At 42.8% G+C, this 21572-nt stretch overlaps 1 protein-coding gene across 3 annotated transcripts in view; it reads right to left on the bottom strand.

Moving 5' to 3' along the window:
- The window catches only part of RPTOR (regulatory associated protein of MTOR complex 1), a 496675-nt gene extending 477338 nt beyond the window's left edge, over positions 1-19337 (bottom strand). For 2 of the 3 annotated variants that reach the window (XM_033960072.1, XM_033960073.1), the window contains exon 1: positions 18972-19336. In XM_033960072.1, coding sequence (XP_033815963.1) covers positions 18972-19133 — 162 coding nt within the window. In that variant the 5' untranslated portion in view covers positions 19134-19336. Of the gene's footprint in view, positions 1-18971 lie in introns of all 3 variants that reach the window. The other variant, XM_033960074.1, reaches the window with a different exon arrangement.
- Positions 19338-21572: the final 2235 nt, after the last annotated feature.

Here is a 21572-nt window from a genome sequence, read left to right as displayed (position 1 = left end):
GGGCGACAAGATGGCAGATGAAGTTTAATGTAGAGAAATTTAAAATCTTGCATGTAGGAAACAGAAACCCAAAGTACAGCTATACGATGGGAGGGCTGGTAATGAGTGAAAGTACCCAAGAAAAGGACTTGGGGGTAATAGTGGACAAGACAATGAAGCCGTCGGCACAGTGCGCAGCGGCCTCTAAGAAGACGAATAGAATGCTGGGTATTATCAAGAAAGGTATTACAACCAGAACGAAAGTAATCATGCCGTTGTATCGGGTGATGGTGCACCCGCATCTGGAGTACTGCGTCCAATATTGGTCGGCGTACCATAAGAAGGATATGGCGATACTTGAGAGGGTACAGAAAAGAGCAACGCGATATATAAAGGTATGGAAAACTTTTCATATGCTGAAAGATTAGAGAAACTGGGGCTCTTTTCCCTGGAAAAGCGGAGGCTTAGAGGGGACATGATAGAGACTTACAAGATCATGAAGGGCATAGAGAAAGTGGAGAGGGCCAGGTTCTTCAAACTTTCGAAAACTACAAGAACGAGAGGGCATTCGGAAAAATTAAGAGGGGACAGATTCAGAACCAATGCTAGGAAGTTCTTCTTCACCCAAAGGGTGGAGGACACCTGGAATGCGCTTCCAGAGGGTGTGATAGGATAGAGTACGGTATCGGGGATTAGATGATTTCCTGAAGGAAAAAGGGATAGAAGGGTATAGAAAGAGGATTACTATACTGGTCCTGGACCTGATGGACTGCTGCATGAGCGGACTGCTGGGCATGATGGACCTCTGGTCTGACCCAGCAGAGGCACTGCTTATGTTCTTAAGAAGAGATGCTGTTACAAACTACCTGCAATTTGTCTAAAAGTTCTTCCTTACCAAGCCCTTGAACTGAAACCTCTATTAGCTTAAATTACATACAGTATTGTAAACAGGTAGCTATTCAAAGAAAGCAAGTGAAGAAGCAAATGATTTTGTCACCAACACCAGTTACCTATATTCCTTTGCAGAAATACACAAGTGTCTAGCATTCTGGGTGGTGATCTCTATATGCTTCCATGACAAGGGCTCCAAGAGTCTAAACGACCTGGCAGCCAACAAATCCCTCTTAAAATCAGAGCCATCAACTTCACTTTTACTATGATGTTACAGTGTATGTCTGTTACAAAATTAGTTGTCTACCAACCCAGAAACCCCAGCCCTGGCTTCTTGATTGCATTGTAAACAAGCTAAGCTGGGAAGTCTTCCCAAGTGCAAGAGCAAGGGTCAAGGCTAAGAAATATCTTCTACGCAAATCAGGAGATGGTGGTTTACAAAAATTACAAAATATTTTAGCACATTCGTAACTTTGTTTTAACCCATAACCCTTCCAAATTAGGCCAACGAAAGACACCAAACAAAGGATAATTTAATCCTCTCACTTAGAAAGGCGACTTCCAGTGCTCAATCTACAGACACTGCAAAATTCCAGAAAAGCACTATTACATTTTAAAGGGGCATTAAAAGTTAATTCACATGGTTTTACTCCAAAGCTCAATTTCCAATATCAACCAAATTACTCAAACTATACTTCTCTTTAAGAACATAATTCTTCCCTTCTGACAATGGCAATATTCTCACTATGTTTAATTTATATGTTATATAGTTCTTCATAGTTGTATTTTGTCCATTATAAAAATTTAATAAAATTGATATTATCGACCACTACCTCCTCCTATCCAGACTTACAGACCTAGGAATTACGGATACCGCACTTCACTGGTTCGCCTCATTTCTTCTAATCTAATCTAATCTAAACCTTAAGTTTATATACCGCATCATCTCCATGAGTATGGAGCTCGACACGGTTTACAAGAACTTAAAATAGTAGGTAGAGAAGAAGAAAAAGGATTACATGAACTTATGTGAAGAAGGGGGGAGAAAAAAGGGGGGGAAGGATAGAGTTACAATTTGCTGAAAAGCCAGGTTTTCAGTTGTTTGCGGAATAACTGAAGGGAGCTCAGGTTCCGCAACGGGGAGGTGAGGTCGTTCCAAAGACCTGTGATTTTGAAAAGGGATTTTCCCAGTTTGCCTGCATAGTGGATGCCGCGTAGGGAGGGGAAGGCTAGTTTATACCTTTGGGCAGTTTTGGAGGAGTCGGGACTGGAGGAGTTGAAAGACAGTGGGATAAGAGGAGGGAGGATGCCATGAATGATCTTAAAAGCCAGACAGGAACATTTGAAATGGATTCTGGAGATTATTGGGAGCCAGTGAAGTTTGGCAAGGAGTGGGGAGGCACGGTCAGATTTGCGTTTTGAGAAGATCAGTTTGGCTGCAGTATTCTGGATTAGCTGGAGTCTTAGAAGACTTTTTTTTTTATAGATTTAAGTAGATGGCGTTGCAGTAATCTAGTTTGGAGAGGATGATGGATTGGACCAGGATGGCAAAGTGTTGTTGGCTGAAGTAGGATCTAGCTTTCCTCAGCATGTGGAGGCTGAAAAAGCATGATTTTGCCAAGGAGTTGAGGTGGTCATTGAGGGAGAGAGAGGAATCGATAATGATACCAAGGACCTTGCATGAGAATTCGAGCTGGAGTGTATCGCCTGTGGGTACAGAACTGTCTCACCGACATCAAAAGTTGGATGACTCAGAACAAGCTCCATCTCAATGCTTCCAAAACAGAGCTCCTCTGAATCAGGAAAGAAAACTTAAGCTACGCCTGCTCATCACTCTCCTGGGTATTCCCTTGAATGTTCTCTTTTTTCCTATCAATTGTAGTTCTAACCCTTCTTCCCTTTTGTTCCCGTTCGTCAATGTCTTTAAAAATTATCATTTCCCCTAGTTTGTCTGTGTTAATATTGTATTTTAATTGGCACATTGTTTTGGTGTTTTTTGTACACCCAGAAGGCTTAATTGAAATTTTAAATAAACTTGAAACTTGATCAGGTCCATAGCCTTGGAATAATTCAAGATGGCCAACTATCTATCACCTGCCACATATCGCAGATTGTTTCCACCTCATTTTACTATCTACGCCAGCTGTGGAAAGTCTGAACCTACCTCTCAGAACCAGACATCGCACAGCTACTCTACGCATTCGTACTATCATGTATGGATTATTGCAACTCACTGTTTAATGGCCTCACGGCACAAAACCTAAATCACCTGCAGCAGGCACAAAACGCAGCAATGCACCTCTTAAAGATGCTCAGCATCCATGACCCCATCTCTCCAGCTCTATGCTCAGCCCACTGGCTGCCCATCAACAAGCGCTGAGTCTTCAGTGGCCTCATACTGGCCTACAAAAACTTCCACCACAAGATACCAAGATACATATCTGCCAAACTGCAACCATACATGCCAAATCATTCCCTTCACTCAGAAAATGAGAAACAGCTCAGCATACTCCCCAGAAGATCCCTCCTACAGAAAACAGCACTCAAGCGCTCCTATACCCACTTACTCCCCAAACTATGGAACTTACTGCCCACGCAGATCAGGTCTCTGGATAGCCTGATGAACTTCAGGAAAGCAAAAAATGCCTTCCTCTTCTAATGACTCAATCACAGTCCTGACACTCTATATGTGAACTAAAGACCTATATATGAACTGTCTTTTACAAGTAACCCCACAACCATTCACACATGTCGCCTGATTGTCTTGTCTATTTTACTCTTCTCCATGTGTTATAGATAAGCCCCTCTCTGTTTATTGAAACTGTGTATGCCCCTAGAGGGTTCAATCATCAGCGGGCAGCCTATGTATGTTCTCATGTAACCGACCCTGAGCTTGCTGGGAGGACAGGATATAAAAGTCTGAAGTGAAAAAAAAAATGAAAATCATGAGTACGCACAGAAAAAGCTGAACCTTCATACATACATACACACAGTCAGAATAGAACCACCACCAGATGTTGTCAAGGATGAACTGAGAACATGTATCTAAATATCTCTCTAAAATGAAACCACTCCATTAATGACCTCACTTTCAAAGTACTTAAAAGGGAATTTCAACAACACACAAGCAAAACATTATTTTAAAAATTTCTATACCATTTACAACTAAACAGTTTACGTAATTAACATACATAGTTTTAAAACAGAAACATGATAAAATAAACATACAAATGTTAAAAATCATGACTACAAAATAATACCATAACTTTGCATAATAACGATCATGAATAGTTCATCAGCTCTTGCAGAGAAGAAAATTATTTCTAGAAAAAGGCATCTACAAATAGCTGCATCTTAAGTAATTTTAAAAACATAACCCTTTCATGACAATTCCGTATTTGACCCACCAGAGTTCCATATCTTAACTCCTGCGCAACAAAATGTCACTTTACCAGTCTCAACAAGCCTTGGATTCACAGTCATCTTCAGTAAAGCCAAATTCTCAGAATGCAATGATCTTTTTGGTGTATAACTAAGTATATTATTTTTAAACAATTCTGGAATGTTTCCATAAAAGAATTGACGACAAATCATTACTGCTTTATACTGTACTTTGAAGGCGACTGGAAGCCAATACAATTTTTGGAGATGTGGCGAAATGTGATCATATTTAGACAAGCCCATTTTGTATGACCTGCAATGCTCTACATCTTGCTTTTGTTATTCCAAGGTAAAGGGCAATTCAATAATCAAGTCTCAACAAAACCATAGCCTGGACTACAGTACGGAAATCATATGGCACTAACATTGGTTTTAATCGGTGTAACAAATGCATTTGTGCAAAACAAACTTGTACGGTCTTGGTTACTTGCAACTTCATTGTTAGGCCAGAATCAAGCCTTACACCTAAGATGGTCATGGACTCATGTACCGAAAGAACATCATCAATAACTTTCACTTCTGTAGGCCACTGATGATCTGGCTTTCCTACCAACATTACTTCAGTTTTATCTACATTTAATTTCACAAACCTTGTTCTCCCATCCACTCCTCAATTTTACACATATATTCACTCAATGGTTTTGCAAAATTCTCTTCCCATCCACCTACTGGGAAAAAAGATAATATTGTCTGCATATATTCAATATTCTATACTTAAGGTTTCAAATAGTTTACCTATAGCAGCCATGTAAATGTTAAATAATAAGGCAGAAAGTGCAGAGCCTTGTGGAATTCCAGTCTCTCACTTGAAAAGAGCATCCTAAAAGATATGTTTTAAACCAATTAAAAAAAACATCATGCATTCCAAGGTTATAAAGTCTACCCAATAATTTTTTAAGATCAACTGAATCAAATGCTCCAGATATATCTAAAGACACAAGACAAAATGTCTTGTGCTGATCCATCCCTAGTCGCAGAGTATCAGTTAAAGAAATCAATAATAATTCTACACTACGATCTTTCCAAAAACCAAACTGATTGCAATCCAAATAATCAATCTCATGAACAAAATTATCTAACTGAGAAAGAACAATCTTTTCTAAAACCTTTCCAATAAATGGCACAATAGAAATAGGACGGAAATTTTTCATAACACTTATTTCCAGGTTTTTATGCTTCAAAACAGGACTGATAATAGATTCCTTGCAAACCCCTGGAAAAATTCCATTTTCCAGTGATTTGTTTACAATTTTAGTAACTACCGGAGTCACCTTATTAACCATTTGTCTAATAATTGTTGAGGAGCAAGAATCTTGTATTGCACAAGATGGTGTACATCCACAAATAACTTTAAGAACCTCAGTTTAATCTACACTATCAAACTGGGACCATTTCTCATTTTCCACGTTTTCCTCCATACTGAAATCAAGTTCATCAGAAGGTTGTTGAGTTCCACCCTTCTTTGCACTAAAAACTGTGCATACTTTCCCACATCTAAATCATGGGAGTCCACTAAATCGTCATATCCATTAATCAGGTATAACAATTCTTTTGATCTATTCAAAGCCTGAGTAACCATTTCCTTATCATATTTATTCTGTTCATTCTCACACAGACTAAGATATTCCATAAGTCAAATTTTAAAGGTATCATAGTCCTCACTATCTTTCATCCTGCGCCATAGGCGCTCTGCCTTTCTAACTTCACTTCTAACCTGAACTATCACTTCAGATCTCCAAGGACAAGGTTTATATTGTCCCTGCAACACAACTGATTTCTCAGGCCCTTTGACCACCATCTCATCTATCTTTTCACACAACAACCATTCCTTTTCTAAATCCTTTATATCAAAATAAGATCTTATCAATCGAACTTCTTTATTCTCCTGACTCTTATATATTGGCCCAAACACAAATGATAACATCGTGTGGTCAGACCAATCCACCTGTTCCACCTGCAAAGTATTTTCAAGCAGACTCTTACAGTCATGGGATATAAAAATTAAGTCCAAAACATGACCTGCTTGATGTGTGCTTTCTTTCACTATCTTTTCTAAATTTAAATTAGAAAGTGTCACAAAAACAATATGATCTAAATCAACCTCACACACTTCATGATGATTTACTATAGGGATGTTAAAATCACCTAAAATACAAAGTTTGCTAAAATCAATATTGAAACCCATTTTAAAAATCTAAAAATGGGAACCCATGATTAAGTAGCTACCCCTGAGGGAAGATAAACTAAACATATCACATAGGAATCATTCTTAACTACTACACATTCACCCAACTCACATACCACTTTATCAATCATCCTAATTCCCAAATTCTGTCTTGAAATAAACTACCACACCTCCTCCTCTTCTTCCTTTTCCCAACTAAACTCAGGTGGACAACATTGTCTAATCAATACTAAATCTGACTCCAGGAACCAAGATTCAGTTACACAATAATCATAAATTAAAACTATCTTATTTCTGGCTGAACTAACATTTATATATCCACATTTAATCCTAGATTGACATTCATTCATCATAACTACGTTCTTCAAGTCTGTTGTTACACCCGGTATTTCTCTTCTACAAGAAGGCACATTCCATAAATTCCCATATCTCCCTTGTCTTACTAAAACAGTAGTCGGCTCATTATCCATATCCCTTAAAAGTATCACTGCCCAAAGCCTCCCCAAAGGAGCACCCAAAAGAGCACCTCAAATCACACTCCTTTGTAGGCACAACACGGAGGCATCCGCACCTCCGGCGCTAAGCCGGAGATATTTAAACCGCGTGCCCTTGGGAAATGTCACCAAAAGGGATGTGGCTAGTAGTAATCTGACCCGACTTTATTGAGCGCTACAGGGCAAAATACTGGTGCGGTATGTTAAAGATGTTACCAGTCCTTCCAGGCACTCAGCACTTTGAAACAAATACAAAAAGAACTTAGGGACAAAATCATAACACCAAAACTCTGAACTGCAAAGCTTTACTGTCAAATCACCAGGATAGCCTGCAGCCACTTGGTAACCCTATCAATCCTGGCATGCAAAGTAATGGGGCAATTCCATAACTTGGAGCTTATTCTATAAGAGCATCTGAGCACCCAGAGCATAACCTTTACACCAGTCAGACCCAGCAAGTGAGAAATGAAGGTGGGAGAATAGGGCCTGTTCTGATCATTAGACTCATTTGCATTGCAGAAAGTTTGTTAGATCCAGCTGCTAATCAACCCGATGTTTACACCAATTAAAATTCTAAAATGGAAATTCTAAACATTTCTTGGTGAAGTCGTAAAACTGCAGCTTTCAGTCTTCTACATAATCACATGAAGTGTAGTGTAGGCAAGACCTTTCTAACAAACCAGCTCTCAAGAGTTCTGCTTTTTGCAGTAGGTCAGTGCAAAATAAACTAAAGATAATGCTGCCTGAATAAACAGATCTCTGAAGACTAGATTACAGCAACCGAATCCATCTGTCACTTAATGAGAAACTAGAACTCCTTGAACAGACTGACCCTCATGTCTGGTGCACTATTCTCAGCTCACCAATAACTTTACCGGCACTCTGAGGGACCCTGGAACACTACAATAAATTTACAGGAATCTGCAAAAAACAGCTTCCTCCGCCAACTTGCTGACTTAAAATGCCTCAAGAAATGAGCTCCAAAGTCCACAAACATTCACGGGCTCTGCGCTGATGCCTTGGCCACTGCACACACTACCTACAACCTAGAAATGCAAAGAACAGGACCTGAGGCTTACTGCTTCTTCTTATGGGCCTCGTGGAAACAATTCTCCTTTTCAGAAATAAAACTGAAATAGTACTTTGTTTCATCAGACCGACATTTGCAGAAAGTTCTCAGGATAGCTTCAACAACCTTTAAAACTCTTATTTTTATTCCAATTACAGATCAATTCTCTCATTAAAAATTTCTTTGCATCGTAAGAGATTTTCCATTTTGCATATTGATCATATGGAATACGGAAAGAAAAACGGCTCTCCAACTCATCACAAAATCTCTGCTTCAAAGATAAATTAAATTTGACCTGCTAATTTGCTTTCCTTTAGTCCCTCCAGACCAGCACAGATGGGTATGGGCACCCCACGCAGCAGGCGGAGACCAAGAATAAACTGAACGCCGCATCCTGGCTATATACCAGCTGGATAGTCTCCGAGCCAGCCAGTAAATGAATAGCCCAGCAGCCACATAATCCCCCAAAGACAATACCAGCCACACTTCTCTTCTGAGAACAGACTTGGCCTAAAGGCCTAACCAGGCAGATTGAAGCAATATGCCCTGCCATGCGCTGCTGCTCTGCACCAAGGCCAGAAATCCCTAGCTGCTCTGTAACCCATTACAGACTATGGAGGGTTGCTGAAACCTTCCGAAATCTTATTCTATATCAACTCAATTTTTCTGCAGATGAAAGGCATAGCAGAGTGCAACCCCTCTACCCTCCCCCTGATGCAGCATGAAATAACCAAATTAAGGCGGGCTCTGTGCCAGTCTGGAGAGACTAAAGGAAAGCAAATTAACAGGTAAGATTTAATTTATCCTTCTATAGCATCCTTCTGGACTGGCACAGATGGGAAGTACCAAAGCAATGACCACTATGGGTGGAACCCTTGTAAACCAGCTTCCAACACCCGCAGGCTGAACCTCACATCCTGATGCGAGAAAACACCCAAACAATAATGCTTGTCAAAGGAGTGGAGCAACAACCATACTGCCGCTTTACAAAAATATCCATTGGAAGAACCAACGCACTTTCCACCCAGGAAGCTGCCCGACCCCTAGACGAATGAGCTCCGAGGTCAAGAGGAACTGGTTGGGTATAGAGGCATTCACAATTATTTATTCAATTTTTTAGCCAGCCTCCCAAAGAAGCTTAGAATGGGTTACAAATCAAGGTATTCAAGCATTTTCCTTATATATCCCGGTGGGCAGTGGAGGATGAAGTGACTTGCCCAGGATCACAAGGAACAGCATGGGTTTGAACTCACAACCTCAGGGTGCTGAGGCTTTAGCTCTAACCACTATACCACACTCTCCTGGGTACATCACCGCAATATCAATTAAGAAAGGTTAAATTAATTCAAGAGACAGGAGGTTCTGGAAAGTGTTGGAATTGAGAAAAGAGCCTTCCATCTCTGCCTGCAGTGTTTACAGATTGCAATTCCCTCATCTCAAGATGCGCCAGGGAGGGCAAGACCCACCATTTTGAAGAGACGGGCCTGCTGGCTGGAGGGAGTAGACATTCCTTCAGCCAGCCCATAAGTAAGGTGAGGGGGGCAGAGGGTCATCAGAGCCATGGGGGGTTTCATGGCATCAGGAGGGAGTGGGCATCTCTCCCACTGCCGGGGTGGGGGGGGTCACTTAATGGTGGTGGCTGGAGGGAGTGGGGAAGAGGGGGAGGGATCTGGCCACCTAGGTTTGGCACCCCCACACCCCCAGGGCTAGGAAGACTACCTTTGGCCTCAATTCCATTCCAGCACAAGGAGCCGAAGTTGGTATTGGCTAAACAAAAAAAAATACCTCTAAAGGAGCCTTAAACTGTAACTGACCGGGACTGCACAGATAAGGCCACCACCTGAAACAAACTACTACTACTATTTATTATTTCTATAGCATTGAAAAGGCGTACGCCGCGCTGTACATTTTAACATACAATAGAGTCCCTGCTCAGAAGAGCTTACAATCTAATTTAGACAGGGCATTACATGGTTGGGGAGATTATGGTAGAGGAATGATACAGTGGGTCTAGGTATTTGACAGCAGTGAGTGGGAGTTAAGAGTTGAAAGCTGGATTTGAACACTGCCAGGGACAGAGAACCGACTGCCTCAGGGACTGCACAGCTGGTATATAGCCAGGATGCTCTGTTCAGTTGATTCTCAGTCTCCACCTGCTGTTCAGGATGCACATTCATCTGTGCCAGTCTGGATGGACGCTATGGAAGTGTTTATTGCTTAAATGCATCCTCATCCAGTTCACCTGGTTGAACCAGCATATAATTGTTTGAACTACAACAGCCTTCCTCTAGAAAACTGAGGCAAGCAAGCAGGAGGTAGGAAAGGAGGAGAGAAAAGCAGAGAAGAGAACAGGAGAGGGGAAGAAGGAGCAACAGTAGGCAGGAGAGAGCAGAGGGCATCAGCGAGAGGTAGCTCCGCCCACCCCCATCATCCACCAGAGCTCCTCCTTAAAAGGGGAGGAGCCAACAGAGCTCAGTTAAACAGGCATGGGCAGGCAAGCAGGAGGCAGGAAAGGAGAGAAGAGAACAGGAGAGGGGAAGAAGGAGCAAGAGAAGGCAGGAGAGAGCAAGGGGCATCAGTGAGAGGTAGCTCTGCCTACCCCCAACGTCATCCACTGGAGCTCCTCCTTAAAAAGGGAGGAGCCAATGGTGCTCAGCTGTTCGGCGCACATCGAAGGCGAGCATTAAAGGTGCTCGCCTTAGCAAGAGCACCTTTGTGAAGGGCCTTAAGAAGGGACAAGCAAAGAAGAAACACTAAGGAAGGACACCTACACAGGCAAGTACCACAAGGGCTACAGGATAGACAAGCAGTAGATAAACAAACACACTAGCAGCAGAGGGCAATCACAGCAGACACAGAGGACACACACAAGCAACAGGGGTAGCAGGTTTAAAATCATGAAAAGGACTTCACAGTAACACCGAGGACGCTACACAGATTCCTACACAAGAAGAAGCCACTTCAGACGACAGACCGACAAGCAGACAGCAATGGATGCAGCAGACATAAGCAGGATGTTGAGCTACCCAGTTTTCTGCACCGTTTGCCATATGTATGACTACCTCCCCTCTGGGAGGCTGTCTTAAGTATGCACTCGATGCGAGGAATTGGAGGGTCTGAAGAAGCAAGTCAGACTCCTGGAGGGCAGAATACTGGAACTAGATGCACTTCGAGCAGTGGAAGAGGAGGACAGATAGGCAGAAAACTTCATGACAGAAGAAACCGTTGAGGAAGAAGTCAGGGAGTTAGAGAAATTCATCGAACAGGCATACAGGGAGGCCGTGGAAAATCACCAAAAACAGTGAAGCTGCCAAGATACACCTACAGTGAGTGAGTGAGGACCACCTGGAGGACAACCACAAGGAAGACGAGTCCGGTGCAAGCCAATGCCAAGTTGAGGGAAGATGGAAGTGCACAGAGGACACGAACATACAGCTGGAGAGATTGTCATACACCAGAGACATGGACCTGCGGCTTGAGAGGCAAGAGAAGATAGAGAGGACAGCAATCATCGTGGGGAACTCCATCATCAGACAAGTCGACAGCCACATAGCGGGAGGAAGACAGGATCAGCTGGTTATCTGCCTACTGGGAGCCAAGGTAGAAGATATAGTGAGCCGCATCAACAGGATCATAGATAACATGGAAGAGGAAGATACGGCGGTGGTGATCTACGTGGGGACAAACAACATGAGCAACAGGAACTACAGCAGGGAAGGACTGAAGGACCAGTTCTGGATGCTAGTAGGGAAGCTGAAGACCAGAACGCTGAGGGTAGCATTCTCGGAGATCCTGCCGGTAACCAGGGCCGATGAGAAGAGGCAGACAGAGCTGCAAGCAGTCAACGCATGGATGAGGCACTGGTGTGAGGAAGGATTCCACTTTGTGCGCAACTGGACGATGTTCTGGGGGAAGAGAAAGCTATTCAGGAAGGATGGACTCCACCTCAGCAGAGACGGAACGAGGCTACTTGCAAGCAACATCAAGAGAGAAATTGAGAAGTTTTTAAACTAGGAAGAAGGGGAAAGCCGACAGTTGACCAAGAGTTGATGGTTCGGGAACACCAAAATTTAAGCACTGGGATGTATGAATTCTATAATGGCAGTTCGATGCCACCAGAACTTTGCATAGTAGTTTATATGATCGATGGCTCCAAATAAACATTTAGCAGGAATTTAAGTCTGTAAATTTGGGATGATAAACTCCTTAGGCATTAACCTCTCTGTGGAGATATGACATCAGCTATGGTGCAAAATCAGCCACTATAAAAGTACTGTGCCTTTTAGTTTCACTTTTCATTAGCCAAGGTCCACGTGTGCAGACGCCATTTTGCTTCAGACTAAAAATGATATTTCATTATTTAAATGATATATTTCTGGCTTGGATACTATTTGGGCGATTCTAAAGAATTCCCAGGCTCAGCTGGGTAAGATGAAGATGCCAAATCAACAAAAAGTGGAACAAGAGTCCCTGGATGTGACAGGAGTTGTCAAATTTGCCCTGGAACAAAGGTCATTTTTTTTGCTTTATGATGAAGATTGACAGAAACTATAAGAAAATTATTTTACAAAAATTGGGTAATTATTACCAAAAAAGGAAACGGGATTCTATAGCTGGTTCTCTACAGGCCAGGAAGGTCTACTTTGACCTGCTGTAATTTTTATTATTCAAACACAAAGTTAACTGAGGAATCATAGAAATGTCTTTTGGCTGATACTTGACAAGTCAGGATGCTATGACGGGATTGTGGGCGAGTTTTGATCTTTCAAGCTTTAAAACCCCATTACAACCAATGCAACTCTGAAACCCTGATAACAATCTATGCTCTGGAACCTGACCAAATCCAGCTCGAGACTGTTTCTGGGTATTTTCTGACCTTCTGCAGCTCTACTATATCCCAGCTGTTAGCTCTAGGAGGGGATATGTTTCCTACAGTTTCCATTCAAATGTTTAAGTATGATAGTAAATAAGTTCTCTTACATCCTGAACATTTGAGAAACATTCTTGAAGTGAGAAACCTCTTTATGGTATTACTATATCAGCATCTGTTTTAGGGGTAGATGCAAAGTAACATGATATATGGAAGTGAAGTGATAGTGGTTCTGGTCTTAACTTTTCTTCTCTGGTTGTAGGGAAAACCTTGTGTTTTACTTAAATATCATATTGCTCCTCCCATCCCACACACACACACCTTTTTCTCAATAATATTAGACTTGATAGATCTTGTCTATTTTTTGTTTGTTTAGTTTCTGATACTGGACATTGCAGTATTTTGATTTTGCCTAAGACTTTCTATTTCAAGCTAGAGATGTTAAATATTAATAAATTTTTAAAAAGATGCTACAATGTGCCAATGAACAAAAACAGATTGTGCAGACTAATTAAGGCTTAGGATGACCAAAGGGTTTTGTAAACTAAACACATTCTTCTTTCACTGCTGAAGACATGAGAGTCAAAACATTTTAGGTTTAAAAAAAAAAAAAAAAAAGAGCAACACAGATCTCTGCCTACAACACAACAGCATCCAACGCAAGCCTAGAGCAGCCTAGGATGAAACGAAGGCAACTGAGCTAGGAAATAAGGTACAAAGACCAGTTCTGCATTAACAGGGCCCACTGTGGAATATCACAGTACAACAGGTTAGCATTCGTGGTCATTGACAAAGGGTCCCAGCACAGGATGTTTCGGGACATTTGGGCAACAACAGCTGTTATCCAAGGGCAGCAGGCAGATATTCTCACAATCCACCCACCTCTCTTGGTTAGCTGCTTAGCTGGCTATCCGAACTGAGGAAAAACATAAACAGCCTTATTTGATAGATTCATCACCTAAACAGTAACCACACAAAACTCAAAACCAATTCTATTACCTCTATTACTTCTAATATGATCACTCTTGTGTATAATGTTGTATTTTAACAAACTGTACATTGTAATTCACTGTAATTTTAAGAATCTGCATAATGTAATCCACAGATTGTCTGCATATTGTAACTCGCTGATTGTCCAGCTCTCTTTAATGTAAACCGCCTAGAAGTCACACGATTATGGCAGTATAGAAGAAGTTATTATTATTATTATTATTTACTGCATTGTAACAGATCAGTAATGAGATGCATCAAAATGCTCAGCCCTCACATATATTCTGTATTTCTTTTTTTTATATATCTTTATTTATAAAATTTTCACATCATAACACAGCCCAAAGCAATACAAAATGCAAAAATCAAAACAGCAAGAGATACATCCAAAACCCCCAAAACTCAATGTCACAATGTAAAACTAGGTAGAGGGTTATCTCCAGTGGAGATATGGGTCCCAAACCTTATGATAAGCTAAGAGTGTATTATGCTTCAATGCAGTAAGATGATACATTAAATGTAAATAATCCAAATGAGAATAAAACTTTGGAAGAGGAGGCACCCTGTGAGTATATTCTGTACTTCTAATATTCCCAACAGTCCGTATCGGGCTGCTAATGAACAGCATGCTAGCCGTCAACAAGACCAAAATCGGGTGAAAAGAACAACATGTTATTGCACACAGCGAGCGCACAATTGTTCCAAAACCAAGCAAGATGGATCAATAAATAAATCTGAAAAAAGCATTTTCTTCCGTCAGTTGTTTCTAGTTATAAATAGAACACTTTTAAAAATAAAAGTTAATTTATGATCTATTAGACATGAAATATACGTTGAATCCATGGGCCTCTCAAAACCATTAGGATTTTGATTATTTATCGCTTTTTTGAGGAAATTCACTCAAGACGGTGTATAGCAAGAATAAGTCAAACATCAGCAATAGACAAATCACATTAGTAAAAATATTCAAATTCCAATCAAAGTAAGCATTGCATAGTATGCTACATTAGAATTTTGCTAAGCATTGTGTCAACATTGTATCTTTTATTGTACTACCACATGTTAGCTTAGCCGTTACTTTTTCAGCATCAGTAAGTAATCCTATATGTAGATATATTGTAACACACTGTATGTATTATAAACTCTATATTGTAACACTATAAATGTAACTGTAACCCATTCTGAGCTCTTTGGGGAGGACAGGATATAAATCTGAATGAATGAATGATAAAACATTTTAATTGATAGCAAAGATTGAGCATATAAACAGATAACAGAGTAGCAGGAGTAAGAAAGTAAGGGGACTAATTTAATGAAGTTGTACATGAGGTCAGAACAGGGCTTGAGAATTCTTAGCTAGGGTAGAAGTAGATAAACATGTTCCGTTATAGTATGTGCAGTTGATGTCACTCCTCTGCAGCCAAGTTTAAGTCCCACTAAACCAGAACTGCAAAACAGGTAAAAGGGAGGATAATTATCAAAGCCATTTACTACTAATTTCTATAGCACTGTTAGATGTATACAGCACTGTACATTAAACACGTAAGAGAATCCCATTTACACACAAGATTTTCAGATAGTTCTATTTTCCTCCTCTGCTTGGTCTGGCATATGCTGCCAGCCGAATTAAAGAGACATTCCCTGCAGTGGGTTTTAGTTTGGGGGAGTGAAAGAGTGATTTTCAAATGTAAATCTGAGATTTTGTCTCCACTTGGCTACCTATCCGGGTACAATGTAGAAAGCATATAGATGACCGCCACCTGCCCCCACCGCTGCTGCTCCCTGGCCGCCGCCGCAACTGCAGGAAGGGAAGGGCGCAAACAGCGACTGCACACCGCCAGCCCACAAGCTTTCCCCCGACGTCAATTCTGACGTCGGAGAGAAGGTCCAGACAAGCCAATCGCTGGGGAAAGGCTTGAGAGAGAGAGCGAGAGATGCAACCAGAGACTCATGAAATCATCTGATAACAAAGGTGGAAAAATAGTTTTATTTTCAATTTAGTGATCAAAATGTTCAGTTTTGAGAATTTATATCTGCTGTCTATATTTTGCGCTATACTGTATTTGTCTATTTTTCTATAGTTGTTACTGAGGTGACATTGCATATTTTAAAGTCATCTGCTTTGATATCTTTAAAAAAAACCTGACTATAAATGATAATTAACATTTTCTCTGCGTACAGTGTGCTTTGGTTTTTTGTAGTTTTTTTTTAATTTTGTGGTTACCATTATGTATTAATAAGATTATATTGTGTGTATATCAAAAATGGATGGAATAAATTGCTTTACAATTAGTATTATTATTATGGGGTGGAGTCAGGGGCGGAGTTTGGCCAGGGGTACTCGGTTGGTATTTGTTAGGCATAGGGAGTACTTGGCTAAATCGGCGCCTTAGTAAAAGACCTCCTAAGTATACAAAAGATCCTATTTATTCTACATTGCTCACCAAGACTGTTGCGTTGGAAGCAATTTTTGGGTTACTATACAGTCAGAGTCAGTGAAAATGTGCCAACTCCAGCTCCCAATAGAGTTAAATCGTATGTTATGCTTAAATTTCTTATTTCACAGATAATTTGATTAACTCATTTTGATATCAAACATAATATATTTTATGATGTTTATATTAGTGAATGTGGCACCTACGGAATGACAAAGTTTGTCCCCGTTCCCGTCTCACAAACTCTGTCTGATCCCCATCCACCCAAGCCTCAAATAGTTACAATTTTATATTGAAATCTTTCCCCCCTTTTATCCAAGCTGTGCATTCTATCTGGAACGTTGCCCACCTCACTGCTGTGACCTCAGGCGAGCACTTTCCTGCGTCTGTACGCGATTGTCCTCTCCATGCCACCTGACAATCGCGTAGAGATGGAGGAAAGCGCTCACTTGAGGTCACAGCGGACACTTAAGGCACAGGTTTTCCCTAAAGAATCATTCTTTTCAATACCGAGGGCCTCAAAATAGTCCCTTGGACGGTGAGTTTGAGACCACTGCTTAACTAAATAATAAGCCCATAAGATAGAAAAATCAAGGTTCCTCTAGTCCAGGGGTCTCAAAGTCCCTCCTCAAGGGCCGCCAACCAGTCGGGGTTTCAGGATTTCCCCAATTGAAAGCAGCGCATGCACACAGATCTCATGCATATTTATTGGGGAAATCCTGAAACCCTGACTGGATTGCAGCCCTCAAGGAGGGACTTTGAGATCCCCGGCATATAGGTCAGAGGTAGGCACCTCCGGTCTTTGAGGGCCGCAATCCAGTCGGGGTTTCAGGATTTCCCCAATTGAAAGCAGCACATGCACATAGATCTCATGCATATTAATCGGGGAAATCCTGAAACCCCGACTGGATTGCAGCCCTCAAAGAGGGACTTTGAGATCCATGGCATATAGGTCAGGGGTAGGCACCTCCGGTCCTTGAGGGCCGCAATCCAGTCAGGGTTTCAGGATTTCCCCAATTGAAAGCAGCGCATGCACACAGATCTCATGCATATTCATTGGGGAAATCCTGAAACCATGACTGGATTGCAGCCCTCAAGGAGGGACTTTGAGATCCCTGGCATATAGGTCAGGGGTAGGCACCTCCGGTCCTTGAGGGCCGCAATCCAGTCGGGGTTTCAGGATTTCCCCAATTGAAAGCAGCGCATGCACATAGATCTCATGCATATTAATCGGGGAAATCCTGAAACCCCTGCTGGATTGCAGCCCTCAAAGAGGGACTTTGAGGACCCTGGCATATAGGTCAGGGATAGTCACCTTTGGTCCTTGAGGGCCGCAATCCAGTCGGGGTTTCAAGATTTCCCCAATGAATATGCATTGAAAACAGTGCATGCACATAGATCTCATGCTTATTCATTGGGGAAATCCTGAAACCCCAACTGGATTGCGGCCCTCAAGGACCAGATGTGCCCACCCCTGACCTATATGCCAAGGGTCTCAAAGTCCCCCCTCGAGGGCCGCAATCCAGTCGGGGTTTCAAGATTTCCCCAATGAATATGCACTGAAAACAGTGCATGCACATAGATCTCATGCTTATTCATTGGGGAAATCCTGAAACCCCAACTGGATTGCGGCCCTCGAGGACCGGAGGTGCCCAACCTTGACCTATATGCCAAGGGTCTCAAAGTCTCCCCTCGAGGGCCGCAATCCAGTCAGGGGTTTCAGGATTTCCTGAATTGAAAGCAGCGCATGCACACAGATCTCATGCATATTCATTGGGGAAATCCTGAAACCCCGACTGGATTGCGGCCCTCAAGAACCGGAGGTGCCCACCCTTGACCTATATGTCAGGGGTCTTAAAGTCCCTCATCGAGGGCCGCAATCCAGTTGGGGTTTCAGGATTTCCCCAATGAATATGCATTGAAAGCAGCACATGCACATAGATCCCATGCATATTCATCGGAGAAATCCTGAACAACCGACTGGATTGTGGCCCTCGAGGACCGGAGGTGCCCACCCCTGACCTATATGCCAGGGGTCTCAAAGTCCCTCATCGAGGGCCGCAATCCAGTTGGGGTTTCAGGATTTCCCCAATGAATATGCATTGAAAGCAACGCATGCACATAGATCTCATGCATATTCATCGGGGAAATCCTGAAACCCCGACTGGATTGTGGCCCTCAAGGACCGGAGGTGCCCACCCCTGACCTATATGCCAGGGGTCTCAAAGTCCCTTTTTGAGGGCCGCAATCCAGTCAGGGTTTCAGGATTTCCCCAATTGAAAGTAGTGCATGCACACATCTCATGCATATTCGTTGGGGAAATCCTGAAACCCCGACTGGATTGCGGCCCTCAAGAACCGGAGGTGCCCACCCTTGACCTATATGTCAGGGGTCTTAAAGTCCCTCGTCGAGGGCCGCAATCCAGTTGGGGTTTCAGGATTTCCCCAATGAATATGCATTGAAAGCAACGCATGCACATAGATCTCATGCATATTTATCAGGGAAATCCTGGACTGGATTGCGGCCCTGCAAGTCCAGTCCAGTCCCGTCCAGTCTGGCTCCATTTCTTGACACTAGAGTCCATTTTGTGTGGAGCAAGTGGCCTCTGGCGACTCACCCGGTCCTTCATTCGCCAGCTCTGCGCCAGGGACTTGGAGCCCTCAATCTTCTCGCAATGCCTCTTCTTCATGAAGGCGAGCGGCAGGTTCCAGTCGCCGAGGTCCGCTTCGTCCTCCTCGCCCAGCCCCAGGGCCGGGGACGGCGGGTCCAGCAGCTCCATGGCGGCGGCGGCGGCTCCTCTCAGCCCCGCGTCCGGTGGCTCGGTGGCGGCAGCGGAGCGAGCCCGAGTCGGGCCCGCATGGTGCGGCGGGGCCTCTGCGACACTTCACGGCTGGGGAGCGCGACGCGAAGCCCCTCAGCGCAGCACCACGGAGGACGCCATATTGCGGGCTCCCAGCATGCGTTGCGCGCTACGGGCCGCCGTCGGGGACACGCGACGCGCGAGGCCCGGGGGAGGGGCCGTCGCGGCGCCGGCCAATCCCTGGCCGCCGATGGCGCTCACGTGCCCCACCAAGCGCCTCGCGCTCGGCCGAAGCTTGGGCCGCGTGCTATGGCACGCGACGAAACGACGTCAGCCTTGAACGCCCAAGTCTGGCCTCTTCCTAGTCTAATGTATACATCAAGAAAACATGGCCAATCACTGTGGCATCCAACATAGTAGATGACGGCAGATAGAGACCCGAATGGTCCATCCAGTCTGCCCAACTTGATTCAATTTAAATTTTTTCTTTCCTATATCCCCCCTTATTACTTCATATATATATATCAAAATCATTCCAATTTCCCTCCCTACCTGTTGGAGGAATGATAAAATGTTTATGCAAATGAAAAATGTGATGTAGGAGGATGTTCTTTGCACTTGAATTCATGGTAAAACATTGTTTAATTGTGCTCAATCAAAACTCCTATAATTCTAAACAAAATCTATGAATAAGTCCTGTTTAAAAATTTATTGTGAAGGAATGATAAACATTTATTAGAAGTTAATATGGTCAATTTAAATGTAATGACTATTTTACTGTGTTACATTATTATGTATTTGTTGCATTTCTTCAATAAAACGTTAAAGATAAATTTTTTTTCTTCTTAGCTATTTCTGGGCAAGAATCCAAAGCTCTACCCGGTTCTGCGCTTGGGTTCCATCTCCGTCAAAACCTACTCCAGCCCATCTACACCCTCCCAGCCAATGAAGCCCTCCCCAGCCCATCCTCCACCAAACGGCCATATATGGACACAGACCGTGCAAGTGTGCCCAGTACCTGCCTTAGTTCAATAGTTAATATTATTTCCTGATTCTAGATCCTCTGTTTTCTTCAAAAGCTTCTTTGAACTCCGTCACCGTTTTCCTCTCCACCACCTCTCTTGGGAGCGCATTCCAGGCATCCACCATCCTCTCGGTAAAGTCAAGGGGGAGGGCTGATCGCTGCAGGAGAGATGGCTCATCTCTCCTGCCGCGATGGTGATCGCCCACCCCTCTCTGAAGCGCGGCACTTCAGGGTGAGGATCGCCGGCAGGGGAGATGCCCTGCCACGATGCTCACCCCAAAGTGCCATGGTTCGTAGGGGGGTGGGCGATCACCATTGCGGCAGGAGAGATATAGGCAAGTGCAAAGTGGTGCACATGAGGAAAAATAATCCCAATTACTGGTACAAAATGCTGTTAGGGCTGGAAGGAATGACAATAGAAGCACATTTCTGGCGTTGAGTTTGTTTCTTCTACAAAGCTAAGGACATACAAGAACTTGAATAATAATTGAGGAATGCCTGCTGGATGCATACACACACACACAGAGGTTCAGAGGCTGGGGGGCTTCTTGGGTGCATTCCTAAAGAAAATGAAAGTGCCAGCACACATCTGCTCTTCTGGTTTGCGATGCTGATATTTATGTGCAGGACAACAGCCACAGATATGTGCTGGCATTTTTGGCTTTGTTTGGAAAATGTGTACATTGCTGTTACCACCTGTCTGTGTTTAAAATTTGCAGATACCTCCTAACTCCCACTCTTTGCAAAATTACCTATGTTCTTCCTATCATTCTTTCTGCAAGAACTCCCCTACATGTTCTCTCTGTCTGTCCAAACTAGATTGTAAGCTCTTCAGAGAAGGGACTGTCTATTACATGTCAAATGTTTCAAGTTCAAGTTTATTTATAGTTTGATATACCAACAGTCAAAAGTATCTGGTCGGTTTACAATAATCAAAATTAAAATAGCTTAAAAAATAAATAAATTGAAATAAAAATAGGGGGGATTCAGGCCAGGACAAGGTCAAAATTAAGACAGGTTGGAGATGAGAGGGATGGGGGGGAGGGAGGGAGATTTTAATTACATTGTGTAAATAAAAATAAAAGGAAGGGAAGAGGGAAAGGATAAAACAAGAGGGGTAGGGGGATGTCGCTTTTAGCACCATAGAAATGGTAAATAGTAGTATGAGGGGCCGCTGAAAAGTGCTCAGCCCAACCAAGAAGAGAATGATGTGGAGCCATGAAACTTGCAAGTTATTCCACACTTTTCTGGATACTTTTCACTTCTATGAGGCAAATGCATTGAGTAAATGGGCCCAAGTAGAGGGAAACCAAGCCATTGTGACATCACTGATGAGGTTGGCTCTTAGGCATTGGTGGAATGAGGCATTATGACATCACAATACGAGGGGCTGC

Source organism: Geotrypetes seraphini, chromosome 10 (assembly GCF_902459505.1).
Source record: "Geotrypetes seraphini chromosome 10, aGeoSer1.1, whole genome shotgun sequence".
Classification (NCBI taxonomy): Eukaryota; Metazoa; Chordata; class Amphibia; order Gymnophiona; family Dermophiidae; genus Geotrypetes; species Geotrypetes seraphini.
This window is presented reverse-complemented; position numbering and strand designations above follow the sequence as displayed.